General features: G+C 44.6%; 1 protein-coding gene across 3 annotated transcripts; it reads left to right on the forward strand.

Annotated features, from left to right (window-relative positions):
* Positions 1 to 350: 350 nt before the first annotated feature.
* On the forward strand, positions 351 to 21799 carry brpf1 (bromodomain and PHD finger containing, 1). Of its 3 annotated transcripts, none has more exons than XM_080764407.1 (16): positions 351 to 582; positions 1623 to 2407; positions 3075 to 3264; positions 3802 to 4089; positions 4593 to 5110; positions 6765 to 7059; positions 8139 to 8291; positions 8937 to 9065; positions 10580 to 11021; positions 11843 to 12154; positions 12396 to 12674; positions 13132 to 13279; positions 13391 to 13521; positions 13728 to 13843; positions 15389 to 15543; positions 20248 to 21799. In XM_080764407.1, exons 2-16 carry the CDS (start codon positions 1668 to 1670, stop codon positions 20429 to 20431), a joined length of 4080 nt encoding a protein of 1359 aa, XP_080620533.1. In that variant the 5' UTR covers positions 351 to 582; positions 1623 to 1667; the 3' UTR covers positions 20432 to 21799. The 3 variants fall into 3 exon arrangements, with proteins under 3 accessions (XP_080620533.1, XP_080620534.1, XP_080620535.1); XM_080764408.1 differs by having other exon boundaries at positions 8157 to 8291; XM_080764409.1 differs by lacking the exons at positions 13728 to 13843; positions 20248 to 21799 and having other exon boundaries at positions 15389 to 15526.
* Positions 21800 to 25255: the final 3456 nt, after the last annotated feature.

Genomic DNA, 25255 nt, shown 5'->3' on the forward strand with positions numbered 1-25255 from the left:
GCTCCTCCGGGTAAGGTGTACTCGTAGAAAAGTGCGCATTAATCGAAACCTTTAATCATGTATAAAAGAGCATTGCCATATAATTTACTGCAGTATTTTCGATATTTTTTTTTCCGGTCATAGCATAATGTGAAATGAATCCGCAGATTCGTCATTTTAGGGAGGAGACGGCAAGACGCGGTCCGGATAACTTAAATTAAAATTGATATGTAAAGAACTAGAACTGAATTAGTTTTAAACTGTCAATGAATCACTATCAAAAAAGTAATTAATTCACATTTAATCTGAAAGGCAAGAAGCAGGCCCTTGCTTTAGCGAATGTGTGTAAACGTTAAACGCGCCTAATATGGCGTACAGCAGCAATGGTTGCCCCTTTTGTTCGTTTGAGTTCCTGAATTATTCCCATCACAATGAAACCCCTGGGATATTGTGTTGTTTTTTAAACATATTTTTTAATGTATAAGCTTCGTGCGGTCAATCCTGGGACCATTTTTGATTTATTGAAACGAATCCACAAACGTTTGGGGCATCTGTTGTGGGCTCGGTTTTCGCAGCACGCAGTCTTCATCGGAACGCGGAGTAGTGAGTATTTACATGCACACAATTATTCTACTCAACATGATTCAGTGATAGAAGTCCGATTCTGATCGATATGTGGATCTGCCAGGAGCTTATTACTGTCTGCCTGAAATATTTTACCCCTGAACCCTAGAACGCAAACTGTATGAACGCATCCGCATCCATCACTCAGAGTAAATACAGAGCCTTGCTGTTTCCTTTGATCACTGAGAACGGTGATATATCTGTTTTATATGTTACTTATTGAAGATACTATACATTTGTGAGATTTGACGTTTGTGTAATAAATACATGGTGCAAATCTACCCCATAGCTTCCCAGTGTTATTTGACTTTAGTCAAAGTGTTGTTTTGTAGCTCAGTCTGGGTGTATTGAAATCATTATTAGACTGAATTGTGAGCTCAACTCCGAAATTCGAGTTTAGTGCAACTCACGCATGTATATCGACCAGGACGTGAACATCGTAGCCATAAGTCAGTGTGGGACTGTGGGTGTTGTTGTTGTTTGTTAGCTACAGTTAGCTTGCCAGCTAACTAATGGTATCTTTCTTGTTGTTCCTGGAGATCATGTAGCATTTAACCGCCAACCCTCGCCAAGTTCAACTGAGTGTATTTTTTGTTGTTTGTTTATCCAGGGGGTTGGAATTGTTTAAATTGGTCAGAAACTGTCGGCAAAATTAAGTGGTCTTCATTATCATTGGTTTTCTAAAAGGTGGGAAAAGCAACATAATTATATTCAGCCTGTGTAGATAATCGTTCTTCAACCTTAAATGAGCAATACTAGTCTCAATTAATTAATGTATATACCTCATGAATTTATCTGCTATTGTCTGAAGAACGAGACTATGGTTGCCATGGGGAAAGGTCTATGAATTTGTGGTCACGTGATTGAACAAGACAGGTGCTGTAGTAATTGCAGGCATAGGCTAATGTGGATGGACTACGGTTGCAGTTTGCTAAAAAAAAAATGAATAGAAGAAATCCATGTATAATATATTGAATACACAAGAAAGGGTGATTGTCTGCAAATGTTTGTTATTTCAGATGTAACCTTGAGAAGTTTCTGTCCCAGGAGTGGCCCTTGGCACAATGGGGCTGGACTTTGACGTAAAGACATTCTGTCACAATCTGCGGGCGACCAAGCCCCCTTATGAGTGCCCTGTCGAGACCTGCCGCAAGGTTTACAAGAGCTACAGTGGTATTGAGTACCACCTCCACCACTATGACCATGACAACCCCACTCCTGCACAGAGTATGCCCCAGAAGAAGAGGAAGGGCCGGCCCCCTCGCATGTCACTGGTGGGGTCAGGGGATGGAGACGGAGGCGGAGGTAAGGGAGGTGGCCCGGGACAGGGAGGTAACACTCCTGGCAGTCCAAACCGGTCAGAGAACTCTCACTCTCCGGGAAGGGAGACAATGACGTACGCCCAGGCCCAGCGCATGGTCGAGCTGGAGATCCAGGGACGCATCCACCGAATCAGCATTTTTGAGAACATCGATGTGGTGTCAGAGGAGGACAGTGATGCGGAGGACCCTCCGTCCTCTGGCGCCGGTGGCGGAGGGGGAGGGGCGTGTAACGGAGGGGACAGCGGGGCGGGAGGCAGCGATGCTGGGGGCAACGGCAAAGACCGCCCGGATACACCTGCTGCTAATGGCGGCAAAGCTACGCCAAAGTCTGGCAAACACAAGAGCAAAGAGAAGAAGAAAGAGGGTTCGTCCCATCACCACAGTGCTCCGTCCGGACCGGCGGTCAAGCTTCCTGAGGCTGTGTTCAGGGAACTGGATCAGGAGAGACCCGAAGCCCCTGAACGTCCCTTATCTTATTACAGGTCAGTCATAGCTTATTTTTCTGTGACATACATAGCAGCTATGTGTTGTGTTTTTAACAAGCTGCTGTTCTGCTGACACACATGCTGCAGTGACACGCAGCATCTCACTGTAAGGGAGACAATCGAATTGTCCAAACTTGCACAAACCGTAGACTGTACATGTTGGCTATGATGAATGGCTAGCTAGTGGCTACACAACAATAATACATTAATTTATTCAGTCATTTGACCACTAAAAGTCTACAAACCACATGACCATGATCAATAAATGTAAACACAGCAATTGTTGCTGTCAGGTCAGTAGTATTTTCTTTATAACTTTAAGAGTTTTGCTTATATAGTGTGCTTATTTGAGGTAGGATCATGGGCTAGAAACAACTGTATTTCTCAGGATATGTGAGATACACTTAGTGCTAAATATTAAATAATAGATTTGAGATTCAAGTCATTCAGTTTATCGCCCAGCTCTTTATGGGATCTGTGTGTGAAAGTGCTTTGATGTGGGGCGGTACATTTAATTGAAGTAAGTAATCAAACAATGTTTTAACCATTTCTCCTCACCATTACCAGAACAATTACAACTCATCTCCCCATTCATCAGGCACACAGGGGTACAAAATAATCACAACTTTTATCTCTCTCTCCACCCTTTATCACTGTACCTCAGGTACATCGACAAGTCAGTGGAGGAGCTAGATGAAGAGGTGGAGTATGACATAGACGAAGAGGACTACATCTGGCTCGACATCATGAATGACAAGCGCCGCAGTGACGGCGTGACACCCATCCCTCAGGAGGTCTTTGAGTACCTCATGGACCGACTGGAAAAAGAGTCTTACTTTGAGAGTCACAATAAGGTGCCTGCTATTACACTCACACTCAAACATGGATAAGTAGAAATGTCCTCTTCCAATGTATATAACGCAGTGGTTTTCAAACTATTAGGGCTGTATTTTGCGTGTCTTAAGTACCAGGTCAATGCTCTTTGGCCACTCAGAATAGCCAAATGGCATTGATCACGCCTCCAGGTCTTATGTTAAGTAAAAAGACCTGGTACTTATGACACGCAAAATACAGCCCAATGTGCCCAAAACACACCAATGAGTAAGTCAAAACCTCAAGGCACAACTGTATTCATAGTGAAAATAGCCAATGCATCTACAAGCTCACAGCGCATCACAATGTAACACGTTTTGTGCGAGCTTGTAGATTCACTATTTTATTTTATTTATTTTGCCTAATAATGACATTCCCATGCCAGGTTTAAAGTGTTTAAAATATCTGTCTATCTATGTGGTTCACACAAAATCCCAAGGCACACCTCGACTTATCTCAAGTCGAGGGCGGGCACACCATCTAATCCTCATCCTCGTTTCACCCCCGCACTCTGCCAGGCGGACCCCAGCACGCTGATAGACGAGGACGCCGTCTGCTGCATCTGCAACGACGGCGAGTGTCAGAACAGCAACGTGATCCTGTTCTGTGACATGTGCAACCTGGCCGTCCACCAGGAGTGCTACGGCGTGCCCTACATCCCCGAGGGCCAGTGGCTCTGCCGCCGCTGCTTGCAGTCTCCCAGCAGAGCTGTGGACTGTGCCCTCTGCCCCAACAAGGGAGGAGCCTTCAAACAGACGGATGATGCCCGCTGGGCACACGTGGTGTGTGCCCTGTGGATCCCTGAGGTGAGTGTGCAGCAACTCAATGCATGTGGCCCATAGGGCAGGAGCCTATCTCCTATTTCTGTAGCGTGAGGTACACCCCCTGGACATGACGCTAGCATGTCGCAGGAACTTTACCCCCAGTCCAATCTTCCTTGGTGCTGACTGAGTGCCAAGCAGGGAGGAATTGGGTCCCATTTTTATACCCCCCAAATTTAGAACAAACTCCTCATTCTGCTACTCTGAGCTGGATAACTCACTAATACATATTGGCAGGTTACTCACAATATACGATACATTTCACGATGCGATACGTGTGACCAAAATGCCACAAGATGAATACATTTCTATGCATTCATACATTTCAAGATTTAGCTTTTCCTTCTTTTTTTTTTACACATTTTCAGTCAACATAGATAATCTGTGGTCTAGGACTCTCAAAATCTGAATCGCCATGGGACCCAAAATTCTGGCGTAGTGGTTTAACTTATTGAACTGGACTGAATCATTTCTTCTCCCAACGTCAGGTCTGTTTCGCCAACACCGTCTTCCTAGAACCCATCGACAGCATCGAACACATCCCTCCCGCGCGCTGGAAGCTCACCTGCTACATCTGCAAGCAGCGGGGCTCGGGCGCCTGCATCCAGTGTCACAAGGCCAACTGTTACACCGCCTTCCACGTCACCTGCGCCCAGCAAGCTGGACTCTACATGAAGATGGAACCCGTCCGGGAGACCGGCGCCAACGGCACCTCGTTCAGCGTTCGCAAGACGGCCTACTGCGACATCCACACGCCGCCTGGCTCGGCTCGGCCTCTGGCGGGGTTGGGCGGGGGAAGCATGGGCTCCTCCCACAGCGAGGGCGAGCTGGAGGAGGACGACGAGCCCAGCATCTGCCACGACGACGACTCCAAGGGGTGGAGCTCCGAGCGGGCCAAGAGAGCCAAGGCCAAGTCCAGGCTTAAAATGAAGCGAGCCCGCAAGATCTTGGCTGAGAAGAGGGCCGCTGCTCCGGTGGTGTCTGTACCCTGCATACCTCCCCACAGGTACTCGCTCATACGCTACATGCACTTTTCATGCATAGGATTGATTCTATCGGCATGTACTGTAAACTGAAGCCTCATCCGATTGTGAGTGATGGGATTCAGGATTCAGCCTATGTAAAATGTACATGGATGGTGCGTTTTACGCAGGCTGGCTGTTGCTCCAGTGCCTTCAGGGCAAGCGCAAGACACAGAGCGCAATAGGACGTTTTAAAGGCAGATGTACATACAGTATGCCCTCCTGACAGAAGAACGATAGGGTCAAAATCTACAAAGTGTGTGTGTGTGTGTGTGTGTGTGTGTGTGTGTGTGTGTGTGTGTGTGTGTGTGTGTGTGTGTGTGTGTGTGTGTGTGTGTGTGTGTGTGTGTGTGTGTGTTAGAGAGTGTTGTAGAGAGATAGGAAGCTGAGCATAGATAATAGGGGTCTGGTGGGAATCAACTGGAGATGTCAACACAACCATTCACTTGGCTCCTGGCGAAGTTGCCTCATAACGTCTCCATGGAGTTCTTTGTCAAGGAATTCTGGATCAATCAGAATGTTGAGGCAAACCGAGTCAGAGACACTTTGCAATTCCAAGAAGTTATTTACATGAGCTCACAGCAGAACAATATGAAACACAAAGCTCAGTGGTCAAGTAGTTCTCTGGCGATTGGAGCATTGTTATAAACATAGATATTAGGGGACCTTGTGTCACAGAGCAAAGCTGTACTCAAAACAATAAATACCAGGCCTGCATGCCATGATATTCAGATTGTAAGACACACATCATAAAGGGTGAACATCCCCATGTCAAATATGCCTAGTGCATGTGATAATAAAGACAGTACGGCTTTAAAGGTAGTGTAAGTGATACAGTATGTTATTTATTGAATTAAGTGTGCTTTATTTTGATAGTAATTATTTGTTTCTTCAGCACCGGGTCTCCCTGTCTCTCCAGAGTAAACACTAACGAAAATGACTTTTGTTATCATGTTGGGATTGGGGCATCCAATCAGGATAGAGAACCTATACCAGTTAACCAAGTACAATTGGACAAAAAAAACAGCCGGCAATTGTGGAACTGGAGCACTGTATATTGAAGCTGAGAACTGCCTCTTTGTGGAGTTTTCTCCCATGATGTTGGTATCCTGACCAAAGGTAGTTTGTTTCTCTTTACTAAAGAGCTGCAGAGACAGGGAGACCACTGCTACTGAACAGTCTGCTGCAGTGATTCCTGTCCTGTTCCTATCCACTGATTCTGATTTTAATCAAAACAAATGCACTTATACCCTCTTTAACCCATTTCAACCTGATACCAGATTCTACAAATGTCTTCTAAATCATGATAGTTTTCAGAAAAACATATGTTTCTATGTTGTTTCTTGTTCTCAAACTATTTCATAATTATATGAAATGGTAATAAATATCTAATTGGCCGCCGACCCCCATCTGAAAATATGTTGTTCCAGGGACCTCTCCAGAAGCAAAGATTTTAGTTAAAAAGCTCTGAAAGAATATATATTCAAAGATTTGCACTACATTTTCACGATTTTTCAAAAATAGCAGACCAACAAGCTCGTAGCGCGGCAGTGTATGAATAAATTATTCCATGCCATTCAGAGATCCTTTCCAGAATGCCGATATATATAAAACTGACCAATCTTCTGTCATCTCCAGGCTGAGTAAAATCACCAGCAACCTGACGGTACCCAGGAAGAGTCAGTTCATGCAACGACTGCACAGTTACTGGACTCTAAAGAGGCAGAGCCGCAACGGAGTCCCTCTGTTGCGGCGGCTTCAGACCCACCTGCAGTCGCAACGCAACATCGACCAAATCTCGCCGCAGCAGCAACCCATTGCACAGCAGCCGCCGTCGGTGGCGACGTCTCCCACCCCCTCCACGATGGTCGACGGAAGAAGCTGGTCGACTGAAGGAGCACGTTCAGTGAGAGGAGACTCATTTTGTCAAATTGTAAGTTGTAACAGCGGGCAAACCGCAACGAGTCTGGGTGATAAAAACATCTCCTTCCTGCTGTCATTACTGTATGTCCTTTGAAACGCATGTAAATGGCATAGCAGTCTGCTCTTACTACATTGCGAAGTGGAACTAGGAACCAAATTTCGGTGGTGTGGTTCCACGTTGAGGGTAAACAAAGCAACACGTGAATTTGATTGTTTATTGCCGGACGATGTCGTCCAAAAGATACAATAATGCACTTCTGGAAAATTTGCCAGGCTGTCGCCCGCTGTTGAAACGCACCGTAAGAGGCACAGGAGGTCAATCCTACCTGTGGCCATTATGAAGCTTTAGCTTTTCAATGCTTAGAGGGGCATTTTACCAATTCACAATTCGTCATGCTCCCGGTATGTACGATCCTTTTAAAGGAGCATTCAGTGATGTGCACAAGATGTGCACATGCACACATTACAGTAGGGAGACATGCGACAGGCCAACAGCACACACACCAAGGCCCGCCCCCGCTGGATCATGATTGGCAGAATGCCCCTCTATCCTGATTGGCTGAAGGCTGGGCCACCCAGCCAAAAACGAAACCTAAACTTTTTAGACCCCCAGGGGTTAACGGGACAGGGAGGAACTCCTTATATGGTCAGCACACTCTATAGTGTGCGCCCACTCAGGTCCTCAGACAAGGCCCTCCTGGAGACCCCTACAGCTCAGCTTGTCACTAAAGGCGGCAGGGCCTTTGCAACCAGAGCCCCCACACTCTGGAATGCCCTACCTACTGACCTATGATGCGCAAAATCAATATCCACATTTAAAACTTATCTTAAAGCATGTCATTATTATGTATGTTTTGTATTTTTATGCTGGCTATTGCATGGATTGATCTTTTATTGTTCTCTTGATGTAAAGCACTTTGTGACTCAGTCTAGAAATGTGCTATATAAAATAAATTCATTATCATTCAAATAAAATAAATTCATTATCATAGTACTGAGGCTTATCACAACAAAACAAAAAAGATGTGATATTTGAATTAAGTGAAATCACTGACTATACCTTTTAATCTGAAAAGCAAATTATTTTAGTCTCCTCCCCATGTTCAGAGGGACAGTGAGGAGCAGCAGCAGTCTGCCTTGAAGGAGCAGCTGAAAGCTTGGCAGCGACTGAGGCATGACCTGGAGAGAGCCAGGCTGTTGGTGGAGCTCATCCGCAAGAGGGAGAAACTCAAGAGAGAGACGGTGAGACGCATGGAGTCAATACCAGCTAAAAACAGTAGCTAAACAGTGCCAGTGCCATCAGAAAAAGGAAAATGTCTGCGTGCTCGGAAGTTAGTGAAGGTACTCTTTGTTGGGGGACTGAAAACTAAGGAAAAAGAAACCAAGGCACTCTTCTGGTGAAAAAAGTTTAAAAAAAAGTTAAAGGACTAGTTAAAGGACACCTACAGAAAAGGATGGAAATCAATTTCTTCATCCAATCCTGGATATACAGTGGCCTGCATTAGGCATATGATAATATAGAATGTTTCTCTCTGCAATAATAGTTTAAGTCTGTCTAATGTTTTTGATTCTAGGCCTTCAACCTTGAAACTATCTGGATTGCTGTTATGTACGTTGTAAAAATGTTTAGCCATAGAGGGTAATTAAGATTACCTCTTCGTATAGCATACTTATGCCAGTCCAATGTTTCCCATAACCTTGTTTATCATTTACCCTGATTTAAGCCTGAATGCCGATTGATGACTGGATCTCTGCGTTACTTAAGTTATCCTTGAGCTAGAACGGTCTCAGGGTGCCCTATGTATTCGAGAACTGGTGTGGCAATAAAAACATGCTTGATTTTCCCAAGCATTGTGTCACAATGTGTCTTGTCTGCTGTTTGTTCAGATCAAAGTGCAGCAGATGGCGCTAGAGATGCAGCTGACTCCCTTCCTGGTGCTGCTGAGGAGTACACTAGAGCAGTTACAGGAGAGAGACACCAGCAACTTTTTCACAGAGCCTGTTCCCCTGGCAGAGGTAAGGAACTAGTTTGTCAGCATGACACGCTGATTTTCACCCTTTACCTTTGCTCCATACCTCTGCTACATCCAGATGAAAGAATGGAGAAAGTCCTGTTGTCGCACCTTCCCTTCACTGCATCAAACATGATTTATGTATTGATTGATTTATTGTTGAACGCCATGCTTACTCCCAGGTGAGGAGGGTTAATTGGCGACTAAATTGGGAGAAAAAGAAGCTAAAAAGAAGTGCCTTCTCTAAAATAATAACAATAAAGATATAAAGAACTGGTGCCTAAATTTGTCAGACTTTCATATTTCTTTACAGCATAAAGAATACTTGCCTAGTGATGTGATTGCCAGAAATGATAAGCCCGTTTCCTGCTTAAAGCACTTTAACTAAACAAATACCCCGACCAGAGCGATTTACATCACCTTGATCCATGAAGTGCTCCTTAGCAGTCTAGCAAGAAAGATTGTTGACCCATGTTAAAAATAGGTTAAATAGTAAATAGGTTGAAGTGGCTTAGAGATAATGTGTACCGATTTATGTGATTCATTTTCTTTAGTAGTAGCAAAAAGAGTGGTTTGAAGAAAACACACAGAGCCGGAGATTAGCTGTACACATAATCTCGGTCACACCTTTGGGCTAGTTCAAGTTCAAGTTCTTTATTGGTGTCCCCGGGGGGGAATTTGGTTTACAGCAAGTATAGAGGTTTGAAACGTAAAACAGTACAACACAACAACAGACATGTGACAACATAGCATAGGACAACATGGCATGGGCACATCTGTCCAATTGATAAAAGGATAAGAAAAAAAGGAGAGAAGCCGTATAAAGTGACTTCATCATAAAGTGCCAAGAGAAAAGTGCTAGGTGCAAAACATCGTCATCATCATCACTTTTTTTCCTTTTTAGTTTTTACCTTCTTTCGGCAGCATCGGCTGCTCGGATCGAGGCAGGGACAAAGGAGAATTTGTACCTGTTTTTTGTTGTCCTAGGGAACAAGTGAAGGCTGGATGGCCAAGACAAAAATATCTGCAGTCAATTAAAAATGGCACATGCTAGTTGATGCACAATGGTTTAGTAGGCAGATTGGTTTAGTTACGTAGATGTATACTGTGGGAACTGTTTTTGCATGAACATTTGATGCACGTGTACTGTACATTGACCTGTTTAGCTAGCAAGAGGGGTGGAATTAGTCTCTCGGTTCAAGGCAATGTTCCAAAAGCGACGGAGACAAAGTGAGATGTCTTATATGCACTTTGGTTTTGTGAACATTTAAATCTTACCTTCTAGGTTGCTTAATATCTAAAAACTTTGGGTTGTGCTCATTAATAACCCAGTGCTACTGAGCTATTATTTGTCTTTTTATATGCATATTCAAAAAAGAAGAAAAAAAAGAATCCTCTGCTCAATCCAGGTTAAATCCCCCGGGTTAGTTTTACACATTTATACCCAGAGAGCCATTGTGTAATGGGAAATAGTATCTTGCATTAATGTTTCTGTGCCTTCCCCTGTGCTTGTGCCAGGTGCCAGACTACCTGGACCACATCGACACCCCCATGGACTTCCAGACCATGTGGAATCTGCTGGAGTCTCATCGCTACCTCACCTTCGAGGCCTTCGAGGCGGACTTTGGCCTCATCGTCAACAATTGCCTCAAGTATAACGCCAAGGACACAGTGTTTTACCGGGCCGCCCTGCGTCTTCGAGAGATGGGAGGCGTGGTCATCAGGACGGCCCGCCGGCAGGCCGAGCGCATAGGCTTTGACTACGAGACGGGCATGCTCCTCCACCGGGAGCCCAGCCCAGACAGCCAGCACGACCGAGAGAGGGACCGAGAGAGGGAGAGGGAGCGCGAGAGGGAGCGTGAGAGGGAGCGCCAAAGGGAGCGGGAGATAGAGCGAGAAAGGGAACGAGAGAGGGACAGAGACAGAGACAGAGACAGGCCACTGTCTTCCACCGAGGACGGTCAGTGTTCCATACTCATCCACCCCTCAGTCAACTGCCAGTTGGTTTTAACCCATTCTGACCTGAGATCAGATTCTAAAAATGTCTTCTACATCCTGACAGTTTTCTGAAAAAGCTATGTTTCTATGTCAGTCGTTCTTCGATTTTTCAAAAATAGCAGACCTACAACTAACAAGCTCTTAGCGTGCCACTCGGTGGCGCGCTATGAGCTTGTAGATCTGCAATTTTTCAATAGCTAAAGCATAACATAATGCTAATACCAAAAGGGGTTCCTGCCCAAAATGGGTTAATACATCGCCATTTGTTTTCTTACCCCATCTCTGTGGCGTTCATTTTACATGTATACCATTCGCTGAAAATTGACTCAGTTAGCCGTGTGTGATAGCAGAAATGAATACTTGACAATAATAACGGGCACCTCCACAAATAAGTAATATATGTTGAACTGCCGATGTTTAAAATCACAATACCCCATCCCCCCCATAGCAAACTTCTTATTCCACATGAGAGCATTACATTCAGCTGATCCATCGTGCAATCGAGGGTCTTGCTTCCAGACAGAACAGATGTAGGCGACTCTAATCCGATGAAATCTGTATTTTTTGACCAGAGACAGTCAAAATTCTTCAGCAAGTTGGATATTTCATGTTGCCTTTTATGAATGCAAATGAACTTCTCGGAAACACGCTTGTGATTTTCACAGCTTCATCATGACACACCCTTTCATGAATCGCACCACGTATGTTTTTGCTTAGAGAAATTACGCACGTCTTTAGTCACTTGTTTTCATCACCCTTTAACGCTCTCACTTCCTGTTGTAGACCTACTATTGCCGGAGAACCGGAGGCGGCTGCCGTTGGAGGAGCAGTTGAGGTACGTGCAGGCACGCTTCGACGAGGTCAGCTCGGGGAAGCACAGCCTCGGTCAGTCTCGCCGGCTCAAAGCCCTGAGGAAAGAGATGACGGTCATCAAGAGGAAGCTGGCCCACCAGCGGGAGGGAGGTGGCGGTTTGGGGGGCAGGGACTCTGTTGGAGGAGGCGAGCGTAGTTTGGCTCTCCCCCATCACCCCTCCTCTGCCGGACGCCATGATGAGGGGGGAGAGAGCAGCAGCCAGGAGATCGGAGATCGCAAAGGTCAGTCAGTCTTGTCTTGGAGCATGTCTCTGCATTTGAAGTATGTGTTTACTGTTTACCTTGCATAGCTTACCTTGCTAAATGCCTAAATACTACATTTGTAAAGTGTAATACAGGCTCTACTCTAGACTATATCCACCTCTCCAGACACCACTACACAATGTGTATCTGTTTATGTTAGGAAAGCTATGATGTTACTGTGGTGCTCTCTACTATGTCGCTCCACCATCTCCCACTACAGATCTGAGCACGTCGTCTTCGGCGTTGGCACCGGAGGTGGGGCGGCGGACGTCTGTCCTCTTCTCCAAGAAAAACCCTAAAACTGCCGGACCACCCAAGCGGCCCGGGCGCCCCCCCAAGAACCGGGACCTGTCCCACGTGGGGTCGGGCGTGAGTCCCAGTCCCATAGGCCCCCCACAGCTGCCCATGATGTCCCCTCCCAGGCCGAGGAAGAGGCCTCGCAGCCCCCACAGCACCTCCAGCTCTGAGAGTGACAGTGACAACGACGACCTCCTACTGGGTACAGAAGACCACATCACCTTCAATAATAATAATTTAGACATATTTGATCTTTGATCCTGCGGACGAAATTCAGATTTCAGCTTCACCCAGCTGATTGCTGCCCTAGTGGTCAGACTTGAGCAGGGGGGGGGGGGGGGTTTGAACCTAGGACCTTCTCTTTCCCAGACAACTTCTCGTACTTGTATGTAATAATACTTTTATATGTTTGTGGTATGATGGGTGACAACCATAGTTATAACGTATCTGCAGAATGGTCGACCTCTCACACCAGCACATAAAGAACCCGGAAGTACACTCTTCTTCCGGGGCTTGGCTCCAACGTTGCCAATACAACATTTTGCGTTTTAGACGATAGAAGCGTGCAAAGTAACGTTCTAAATGCGGACGTCTTGCAATACCAGAGTCATATGGCTTCAATAATCCTTTCTCCTGATTTTCTATCTTTCTTGGTGCAGTTTTGCCCAGCAACGGTTTTGACGGAGGGAGCCAGCCGGTAACGGAGAGCTTCCGCGTGTACAGAAACGAGCGGAGTCTCCCTCGATCGAGCTCCGACTCAGAGTCCACGACCAGCAGCAGTAGCAGTGCAGCCTCAGACAGGACCAGGTGATTAGCAGATATACCAAATTCGTTGTGCTCAACACGTTTTCTTTCTTATTGCTGCTTGTCTAACCTCCTCACCCCTCTCTCTCTTTCTGTCTCTATCTCTCCCCTCAGCACTACTCCATCCAAGCAGGGCCGAGGCAAGGCTTCGTTTTCTCGCTCTGCCTTCCAGGAGGACAGCAGTGAGGAGACGTCGGGCACCGAAAACGACTCCTACTCTGTCGGAGGCTCCCGCGGTTCACACTGTAAGAACACTCTCAGATGCACACACACAGACACACACACACACACACACACACACACTCACTCACTCCAACAAAGCATCTATTTACACCATAGTCATGTCCTTCCTCGTGGGGTGATGAACACTTTATGTCTGGCCATCATCTTGAGGGTGATACATTGTGTAAATGCTGACATGACTGTGTCCCTGTGGCTGTGATGGTGTCAGTGGTGCGTGGCCGATCCAGGTCCGGATGCTGGATGACCTCTGATGATTACTCATCTCTGGACGCCCTGGACCTGGTGTGGGCCAAGTGCAGAGGCTACCCCTCCTATCCTGCTCTGGTGAGACACTCACTCACACAGCACACTGGTGCCTGATCCATGGAGCAATCAAAGCAATTAACTCCAAACTAAACAAATATATGTGGAGCATTGCTAGCCCAGATCAACCCCCATCTCCCATCGCAGCTAGGGGAATATCAATTCACGTGCTGCCGCCCCTACCCACCATGTCATATTAGCAGTCTTGTGTCCTGTCTTCCTTTGCACATGTTTGGCTTGTCCGCTCTCAAATACGGATGAGGCGAATGACGTGCAGATGTTCTACCCTTGTCTGTACTATAGTGCAGGTGTGGAACGCAGAGAGAAGAGAGCGTAGCCATAGTGATAGAACAGCCCCAGCATGCTTGAGTGCGCATGAACGTGCACACGTGTGTCGCAGTAGATCTCTCACTTTGGGTTGGTGCAGTTCAAATTATGAATGCAATAAAATGTAGTGGTCAACACATAATCAAAGCCACGGTAAGAAATAATTAGCCTTTGTCTCTGTCTCTGGACTACGTCCGTGGCTGACTACACTACACCTAGGACATACGTAGATCTGAAGTTCTGCAGATCTTTGTTCGTCCACACTGCCAGCGATGCGAGCGAGTCATTAAAAGACTTTGTCTTGATGTACCATGAGTGACAGCAATGTCGTCCACCCCTGAAATATTTGCTCACTGTTTGTCTATTTGAGCGAGGTTTTGTGGCCGTGTTCCTCCCCCAAAATATGTTTATTGGTCAAGATATGCATGTTGCTTTGCTCTCGTTCCTGGAATACAGCTGATTGTCGGAAGTTTTATTAAGAGTGATGGAAATTGGATGTTCAATTAGCATAGTGGCTGGACAGCACAGTAGCTTCTCATAATTATATTTCAGGATTGTTCACTGTATAGTGAGACCCTCGTTAGTGCATATTTAGACTAGTCATGTCCAGGTGGTGTGCTTGTACATCATGCTGCCTAAGGTAACGGAAGATAGTTGGCTCTATAGTCACGCCCTGAGGAAGACATGTTGTCGAAACTGGACAGCGGCTTCGGCATGTTATTGTTCTTAGTAAGCGAAGTAATTAAAGGCTTGTTAAAGTGAGTCCTTGCTCAAGTGTGTTTGAAGTTTGCTCTTTTTGAAGGGATTCTTCTGCATCAACAGGAGATAGGCTCCTGACCTATGGCCACATGGCTCAGGTCATGATCTGTTGGTTTCCGAAGGCTAATTACTTAGTATATTGCCACTGTCGTACTGTACCTTGTACCGTATGTCCAAAACTGTTACTTTTCAGGAAATGTAAATGTATGTTCCAATGTAGTGATTAGTAGTGATTTAGTCACAAGCTCTTGTTAATGGTTGTTTTTTTAAAAAGGAACACCTGCAAGCTCACAATGTGTTGCACATTGGACACACACACACACACACACACACACACACACACACACACACACACATTGGACCAACTATTTTACTTTTACTTTTGCACGACACGAAATATGGACATATGATGACATATCTTGTATCTTTTGCCAGATAAGTCGTCTTAAGTTAACAATGCTGCCCTCCTAACCCCTGTAGATCATTGACCCCAAGATGCCCAGGGAAGGGGTGTTCCACCGGGGTGTGCCCATCCCCGTGCCCCCGTTGGATGTGCTGAAGTTGGGGGAGCAGATGACCCAGGAAGCCAGGGAGCACCTCTTTCTGGTCCTGTTCTTCGATAACAAGAGAACCTGGTCAGTGTGTGTCTTTGCTTTAATTTGTCTCCCATGCATGCCACTCATTCTTTGCTCATCACTCTGCTCTGAATATTTATTTTGCCGTCCTCTGTTTTTCCCCCTTACGGAAAAGCTATCCACCTGTTTCCAGTGTCCCATGAGCCTTTGCATTTAAATGTGTGCGTCACTTCCTCTTCCTCTTGGCCAAAGATTGTTAATTTAGGAAGATAAGTCCATGCTGATTGGAGCCACTAGAGGTACACAAATCCTACAAATGGTCTCCTAAAAAGGCATCCACCTACTACACTCAGATACGGGAAGTAAACCGGAGATGGCATATCTTGGTTGGTACCGTCTTGGTTGCTGTTGCTGCTGTGACCAGTGTTCCAGATTTTGCAAACAGAAACAAGCAGTCAGGTCTATGAAAACAAGCCCAAAAGAAGCAACTAGTACTAGTCTGTCTTTTACCACTTTACATCGGCTATTTAAGAAAATAGGAGATCTACAAGCTCACAGCGACACGTTATCATTTTCCAGAACATATCGAGGATAAATTGGAATATTTTTAATATATTGGCAATTTGAAGAGAAGACTTCCGCACACTGGACTTACTAGTATAAGAGCAGGTGCGTAGGCGACAAAGCAGCAGACGTGTAGAAGGAGGGAGACCCACACACTGCCACTGGCTGCTTCAAGAGCTTTTTATTTAATGTCAATAATGCAGCGTTTCGGTCTTTCGACCTTCCTCAGGCATGATTCAGAGTAGGCTGACATGTCACTAAATACATTTCATAGGCATTTCATAGATATATAATGGTGCATTTATATAGCGCCTTTATCCAAGGCGCTTTACATGTGCATTACATTCACCCATTCACACACATGCATTGATACACCGATGGTGGCGGAAACCAGGCATATATTATATATTTTCAGACGGAGGTCCGTGGACAATTACATATTAATCTGAGAGTCCTTGACGTGAAAGAATGTGGGAACCGAACCACTAGGAAGCAAGCCCAAATAAAGCAACTACTGTACACTTTAAAACAAGCCCAAATTAGCAACTACAATTTAGAAACAAGACCCAAAAATAAACACAACAGCGACTTTACAGAAAAACAGGACAAAAATCGCTTATAATAAACGGACATGGCAACATTGTTTTTTACTAACACTAACTTTACAAGCCCAGAACATCGGGATGAATCTGTAGTTTATGGCTGCTCCTCCAACAGCAGTGATAAAATTCAACTTTGGAGAGAAACAAAAAGCCATTAGATGAGCCATACAGTATAAACGGCGGTGGCTGAGACGAAGCAGTGACCGAAAGGTCCCGACTGATGCATAAACGTCTGTCTTACCCAATCTTTCTGTATAAACACAAGGCTGCTGTACTTTCTAACTCATACTTTACATGCTATCATAATAATATATTATATCTATCTTTGTAAAGTTAGTGTTACTAAAAAGCAGGTGAAAGAGTAACGTTTGAGCAGACTACCATCAGACTACTACATCTGAATGTGTCTAGAGGAAATGAAGCGCACGTATTTCCCCCAGTCGGCACCGTGGGAAACGGCTGGATGTTTTCCGTGTACTAGATGCTAGGGCATGGCGTAAAATGTGTGACATCCGTGTGCGTCCCAGATACTCCTGACTGCACATCACATGCTGACTGCACATGGCCAGGATGATGAGATTCGTCAATACCCTCAGTATTTAACAATAAAAGAGTGATCTTAGATGCCACGGTTGTTAAATGGCATACAAGCAGAACGGGATAAAATAAACACAAAAGACTGAGTAGACGTTAAATGATAATTAAATAATATTTCAAAGTGAAATACCCCTTAAACGGTATAGTAACGCACATGATTAGGAATAAAGTACCAGAACTAGAGCAGATTTCGGTATACAGAGTACTCTTGCTTGTGAACCGGTTCTATCTCACTTTTCATCCGACACGCCTTTTTACCACTGCTTTGTGTCAAACCTGCAAACGCATCGATTTTGCTGCCGATAAACTTTTCTTAACACACTTCCTCAAACTTTAGGCCTTAGCGTTTTCTCTATATCTATACAATCACTCCATGGAAGTGCTTAGCATGCGTCATATGCTCGTAATGTACCGTGATAACATCGAAAGAACCTCTATTATCTGATGAATATCTGCTGAAGAGGCAAAAAAACTTGTGTCGCAATTTAGCAGAAATAGGCCAGCCGTGGTTTGAGGGGATAGAGATGGTGGAAAACGTGCTGCATTTGAGATCATGGTGGTGCACAACATAATTCCACCAACATACTCTACTGGTGTGTCAAGATTATTATAGTTTTGAATTATACTGCAAATATGTTGCATTGTGTTGTGGGCTTGTAGATTGTCTATTTTCACTATTAGATTTATTTTTATTTTTGCAACCACTCCTATAGAGTGGCTGTGTCCCTGGGTCTGTCCCTGTTCATCACCAAGTGTCACTGTTGCACAGCCTAACACACATACACACAGGCCAGGGAGGAGGGCTAGTACAGTACAGTACAGCACCACTCACTTCAGACGGGTCATTTTTTTAAATGTTTGTCATCAATATACATAAGACTAATAGCGGTGGCGCTACAGGCAAAAATCGTGCACTTTACGATAAATGTATGAAATTCGGCACAGGGGGGGGGGGGTTCTCAACCTGTGGGTTGCAACCCCTAGGGGGGTCGCCAAATTATGGCTATAGGGCCATCGCAGATTTGTCCCGTGGTGACCTGCTGTTATTTTACAAATTCAAGTTCTATACCATTCCGGTGACTAATCCTACATTTCCAAGGATGGGGAATACAGTGGTACTATTTAGATTTGTACTGTGACCATGGCAGCCATTTTTCAAAATGGCCGCAGCACATTTCAGGAAGTGGGCAGTGTTTCTCCACACTTCTCATGAGCTCTGTGTTCTGGGGCTCTGTTATAGTCAATATGCATTGTCTTGGCTGGAGGTTGATTTCCAGGGCTCTGGCTGGGCGCTGCAGAGTCCAGCTCATTCTTGTGCAGATGGCTGCTGGCCCACCTGGAGGCCCCAACCTCACTTGCTTGGTTTGGGATATTAGGTGGGGTGGTCTGCCCCAATCAAGTGTCTGTATAAAATCGCTTTGGCTGACACTGAAGTGTTCGTTAATCTCACAGAATGGACAGTAGGCCTTCGCTTTTCCTGTCTCTTAGGGTGGGGCTGCAGCCTCGCACTCAGCTCCGTTTTCGGCACCATGCAGAACTGTGGCATATCTGCCCATTTTCTGAGTTATTTTCTGTGGCTCATTACTAGGGAGCTGCACACGGCATATGGTTGTTAGCATGCCTACCAGCGACTGTACTTCTCAAAGGCTGCCACATCGCCTCGACAGATGTCGGCTGCCTCAAGGACACTGGCTATTTTCTGTAACGCTAATTGGTGGGCTTGTGCAAACTTGTCTTTTAGCTCCACCATGGTGTCTGAGTACGCCTTGCGGGAGTTCAGGTAAGTGTCGGCCACCAGGCGAGCCTCTTCAAGCTTGAAGTGTTCAACTAGGACTTGATTCTTGAACCGCTGGGTGATGTTGGATGGCAGCAGGTTCGAGTGATAATTTGAGGCGGGCAAACTCACTCAGGTCTCTGTTGGTGAAGTCAGTGATGGTACGTTGTGCCCCCCCCCCTGCTCCACTGTGTTAACTGGTGGGGGGTACAAGCCAGGGCTGGTGTTCTGGCAATACCGGATACTGGCAGTTCAGGGTCAGAGCTGGTTGTCGAGCTGGAAGGGGGTCTGGGTAGGAGTACACAGACTGGTGTTCTGACCTCACTGGATACTGGTGTCTCAGGAGCAGAGATGGTTTGCGAGCTGGATGGGGGTCTGATGAGGAGTACGCCAGCTGATGTCCTGGGCTCACTTGACTCTCACATGTCACAGTTTGAAAATATATACTGTAGTACATCAATATTACACATTTTGATGGTTTGACTAGACTATTATCTAACATGTTGTAAATAGTACCACTGTATTCCTCATCCTTGAAAATGTAGTTAGTAGTCACCAGAATAAAGATCCTAGGTGGTCTAGAACCTGAATTTGTAAAATAACAGCATGTAACAATCGCCCCTTGTGTCTTAAGGCAAATTATTAACTAAGGAAAATTAAACAACAGATTCGTAGGGATATATAGTTCAACTTATTTATATAGAGATGCTGCATACGTGTATCATCAAACCAACGGTGTAACAGAAAACCAAACACTTGACACAGTGCGTCTATCCCTGTCGCTATCCCTATAGCATAAAGACTAAACAGGCAGACAAACCGAAATCAACAAACAATGCTTTCACATAACGTTTACACAAACAAAACAATCAATCCACGCCCAAAGTCAAGTGCGCGCGACCGATAAATTTCATACATTTATCGTAAAGTGCACGATTCCATCAAAATTCTGCCTGTAGTGCCTCCGCTATAATATTTTCAAAGACTACAACTGCAGACATTTTCTCGTTCGGTGAGATCACACCTAGAGTTCGGGCCATATATGGAGTTAACTGATTTGTTTGCTGATGCCATGATGGCACATTGAGACAACACCCGTCCTCCCTTATGCCATTCTTTTCTATAGGATGATTAGTTAGTTTTACAGTTAGTTTTTCTATAAAAAAAATCTTCTAAAGCCTAGTTTTATGTGTGTGTGTATGCGTGTATGCGTGTGTGCGTGCACAGGCAGTGGCTGCCGCGCTCCAAGCTGGTGCCTCTGGGCATGGACCAGGAGCTGGACAAAGAGAAGATGCTGGAGGGACGGAAATCCAACATCCGGAAGTCGGTGCAGGTGGCGTACCATCGAGCCATGCAGCACCGCAACAAGGTGCAGGGAGACCCCAGCAGCGACACCAGTGATAGTGACTGAACAAGCGCACACAGAAATGCATGCCTTTCCGGGTTTTGCAGCGGTGTGTGCGCGGGGGAAAACTCAGCCTTTATAGCCTGATTCATACTTCGTCGTACAACAGAGTCTTGCCCCCGAAAATAGCCGATCTGCAAGTACACAATGCCTCACAGATGCGATGCATTGTGAGCTTTGTAGATCGGCTGTTGTCGGCCTGCGACCTGTTGTACAACAAAGTATAAGTCGGCCATTACACCCCAGAAGTAGTGCCACTAGCAGCCCAGTGGAAAGCACATCCCATACACAGTGAAGTCCTGAGTGCTAATTTAACTCTACGAGTGTACGAATGGACCCGAAAGGGGGAGGGGGGTATTTACACTTGTGTACATACCTACCCACCCTACCCCACAAGACAACACACACAAACCTTGCATCATGAAGCCGTATTTAATCTGTTAATCTGACATGTAAAATATTGTATTTAAGAGAATTGAAGAAAAAGGGTATTAATAATGATATTGGAAAAAAATGATACTATGCCCAGAATCATGAGTCATGATTTAAAATATTGCTTGTAAGTGATTTGATATGAGTGTTTATGAATAGAAGATGATGGTGTGCAGACAAGAGAAGCATATTTCCTTCCACCACTATGATGCATACATGCAATCTGTCTCTCCACAGCACTCGTACATGCACTTGCGCGCACACACACACATTCGGGGAAATGCCTATACTGTACATTCAAATGAACACATGGGTGTGGTTCCACATGCCGTCATGTCGTCGCCACATCTGCCTTTTTAATCCTTTGACATTGCTGAATCATGTGCAGTCTGGTCATTGTCACGACAGGACGACAGGCTCGGACTGGACACATCCGTAAGCGAACCAGCATTCTGTTGTAATTCCACCCCCTTCGAGGACCACCCCTCACTCACCGCGCCCCTTTTTCTCTCGGTTAAAGCCTATACTTGGTCGTACAATGGCGCTGAAACTACTCGATCTACAAGTTCACAACACGTCTTGATGCGCCGTGTTGCATGGCACGTTTTCTTTTTTTTTTCTTTCTTGAAAATATGTTTGGCGAGCGACACGGCCGTACGACAAAGTATACAAAACTAGGCTTTAACGTTGTGCAGTCCTCTTATCTTCCCTATACTGTGTGTTTTTATCCTGTCTCCTGTTTTTAAGGTCTTGTTTGTGTCTGCCTGTGCGACGCAGGCTACTGGTGAATGAAAAATGAGGACTTGTTGAAATATTGACATGAGCGACACACAATAGTCTCACTGTCTGTTCTAGTCTCAGGCCGATGGCTTTAGAACTTTTTATATACAGATTACAAAAGATAGAAGTTTAATAATAAAAAAAAAAGAATTGAGTTTTGTACACTTCTTGGTCCCGGTGTTTTTCCTCTTTCTGGTGTGTGTACGTGCATGTTTTGAGAATATTTACAATGTAACCTTTTGGTTTTTATAGTAAGTGCCTCAACCCTTGTTCTTTAGTGCTTACCCTATAAACTAGGAGTGGACGTTCTTCTAAGGAAGGAGTGAGTCATAGGTCATCGAGTGTACTAAGATATTTACAGTACATACAACATCTTCAATGACTCTTTTAATGGTGAGCCAAAACTAGTGTTGTGCAACCGACCTCCAGTAAGGCAGTAAGGGGGGTCCCTCTCTAACCAGTTCAAGGGTGTCTTTATTTGTCTCCCTAAGGAGAAATCTGTCTTGGAGACAGTCACAGCTGCAAAACACCATGAAACATAAAAAAAATGAGATAATGCACACATTCCCTTGATAAACTGCATCTAGTCAGTTACGGTTGCTGCCATTCGGCAATCTGTGATTGAGCATTTTGATTGACGAGGAACAAATGAGTGCTTAAATCTATTATAGTCACACAATAGAGTAATATATCCTACCGCTACCGGATGGCATTAGCTCATACTCTGTTCAATACATGTAACGGGTCAGATACAATATTCCGAGCTTGTCTTATCACCTGTTCAAAAATGGCCTGGGTAGTGATGGGTGGTGGACATGCCCATGATCTTCCCAGACACATTTGCTAGCCTATTTATTTGGGATTTATATTTCACAGTTAGATTGCCAAACCAGCTGGAGATACCATATCTCAAGGTTGATTCTATACTAGCCCTGTAAAAGGTCAACATAATACTTACACTGACTCAAAGAACATGCTCTTATAAGTTATTACTGAATATTTGTTCCCCTCTGACATTACTCTGAGCTCCCGCAAATCCCCATATGGGTAAAATGGGTATTGCATGATCAACTGTGGCATGCATTTCCAACTTGCATCTACTGCATGTGTGGCATTGTCTAACACTTCAGACTGCCTCTGACCCTTCAAGTATATACATATATATATATATATATACAGAGCGAGGTCAGAGGCATACAATATATATATTTATGCCTCTGACCTCGCTCGCTCAGACAGTTGTGGGAGGTCTGCTTGGGGGGCGGGGGCACACTGGCTTCACCTGAGAAGTAGGTCCATACAGGCTAATCTTGGGGGAGTGTACTTACAGTAAGTGTCCTCTGTATAAGCCTTCATGTGCAACAAACGGTATTGAATATGTTGTTGTGTGGTTATAAAGGGGGTGTGGCCTGTTGGTTTAGGATTTCTATTTTGTCTAGAAAGAGTGAAAAGGAGCATGATGCTAAACATATTCATTACACTGGTTCTACGGGTTTCCTGAGCTACAGTATGGACTAATCATTATTTTTACGTGCCAGACTTCCCGGTCCTTCATTGCATGTCAGGCTGACCAGGCCATACCCTTAATTCGTAGTTTGAAAGTCCTTTTGGGAAGAAGATATATGTATGAACCCAAATACTTGTAGTCATCAACCTGTTTCAAAGGAGTGTTATAAGTGTTTTGATAACGTGGTTATTGTTGGTTTTTGCATACATTTATGTATTCAGTCTTTGTCTCGTTGAGATAAAGACCAACACAGTTGGAGGCCTGCTCAAGAGACTGAATATTATATAGATCTAATATAAGGTTTTCCCATTCAGACACATGGCAGCCGATTTTTCTCCCCGATTCTGACCTTTTGAAAATCACCCGATCGGCACTGATTTCCGATCACGTGATCGAATCGGGACAACCGTAATTAGAGATGACAACCACTGGCTGGTCTCAAAACACATTGTACCCTTTTTCCCCAGACCATAACAAATTTAACATTTTAGTAGGACTATTACTTCTACCACACTTGGGGGATTGTCCAAATGACTGATATGTGGGGGATTATCCAGACGACTGATTAAACGTGCCTCTTTGCTTTAACTATAAGCACCTCTACTGCAACTAAATGGTGGGGTCATTGGGCTTTTCGAGAATTATTTTCTCATGAAACCAAATGCCAAACTTTCTTTTGTAAGGATTTCCATATAATGATAAACTTCCCCCACCTAACCAAAATCACCCACTCAGCAGTGCTGAGCAGCCGCACCTCCATTCACTTCTGCACTAGATTCATGTCTGGTTTCCTGCCTTGAGCAACAAGAAAATTAGTGGAAACAAGTGATTTGTATCAGATAGTGGTTAAGACAGAAGTTATTTTTCAAAGCCATATAGTTTTTGATCCTTTTATTCATACCACTTTAATGTAGCAACAACCAGCACACATGGGCCCTCTGTGTTAGCACCCTGCGCTAAAACTGCATGTTTTTTCGACCACTATCTCCACCTTTTATATATAGGTAGGCTATTAGGCCACAGACTCCAGACCTCCATATTTTTGGTCCAGTAGACCCTACTCTTTTTGTCTTACTGTAGGTTGGTGCAGCTCAATAATAGACATTCTTGTATGATGATGTATTTATTTACTAGATCGCCTAATCATTGAGATCCAGTGGTGTGTAGGCTACATGAGAGCAGGGACCTTAAAGCAGGTCATTATTGTCGTTCAAGAGCACGCACACACACACACACACACACACACACACACACACACACACACACACACACACACACACACACACACACACACACACACACGGCTGATCGAAACCGTGACCTAAATCAAGACTCATTTACTGTCAATAAGAGTGGAAACCTAGTAGGCTACAGCTGGAACAAGACAATCAAAATACAACAATGTATTTACAAATAAATATTGGATATAAATAGGAATTAAATATAGGTGTAAACAGAGCTGTGTTACATTAACACTTTGGGTAATACTATCTTGTGAAAATATAAAAAGATTGTGTATTTTCTGTCAGAGATAGTTATACAATATACGTCATATAGGAGACGCTTTATACTTTTGATAAACAGTGTACACACAATGGTTTGTATTCCTTAAGGTGCTTGTATTCCATTTGGCATCCTGCCACAGCAGCTCACAAATCTCGCTGCTGTGTTTGCACATTGTTGTACTTCACCCAACAACAGATATGGGAGTTTTTTGTCATTAGTCATGTTTTCAAACTCTCCTTGGGTGATTGTAATCCGTGGAAAGTATATGTCTTGGTACAGTACGTGGCAGACGGTTAGGAAATGTAGCTCAGTCTCTACTAGTACTCTCTACCTCGTTTTGTGTGCAGTGGGTGCATACTTAGTCTGTCTTCTCTTGGGATGCCAGGTCTGCCTATGGCGGCCTTTCTCAATTGCAAGACTGTGATCACTGAGTCTATATCGAGTTAATGTTTTCCTTAGTTTTGGGTCAGTTACTGTGCTCAAGTATTCTGCATATATATTCTCTGTTTAGTGCTAAATAACATTCCATTTCGCTCTGGTTTTGAGTAGGCCTAGATCTTTTTCCAGTGTGTGAGATAGCTTTCTTTTTGTTTTCTTATGATTTG

The sequence above is a fragment of the Protomyctophum bolini genome (genome assembly GCF_963924005.1).
Source record: "Protomyctophum bolini genome assembly, chromosome: 5".
Classification (NCBI taxonomy): Eukaryota; Metazoa; Chordata; class Actinopteri; order Myctophiformes; family Myctophidae; genus Protomyctophum; species Protomyctophum bolini.

Bases quoted from the DNA above. Each gene is read 5' to 3' on its own strand.
- brpf1 (XM_080764407.1), top strand. From the start codon at position 1,668: ATGGGGCTGGACTTTGACGTAAAGACATTCTGTCACAATCTGCGGGCG. The intron at 13,280-13,390 runs GTGATTAGCAGA...CTCTCCCCTCAG, and splicing joins GCAGCCTCAGACAGGACCAG to CACTACTCCATCCAAGCAGG. The intron at 15,544-20,247 runs GTCAGTGTGTGT...GTGCGTGCACAG, and splicing joins TTCGATAACAAGAGAACCTG to GCAGTGGCTGCCGCGCTCCA.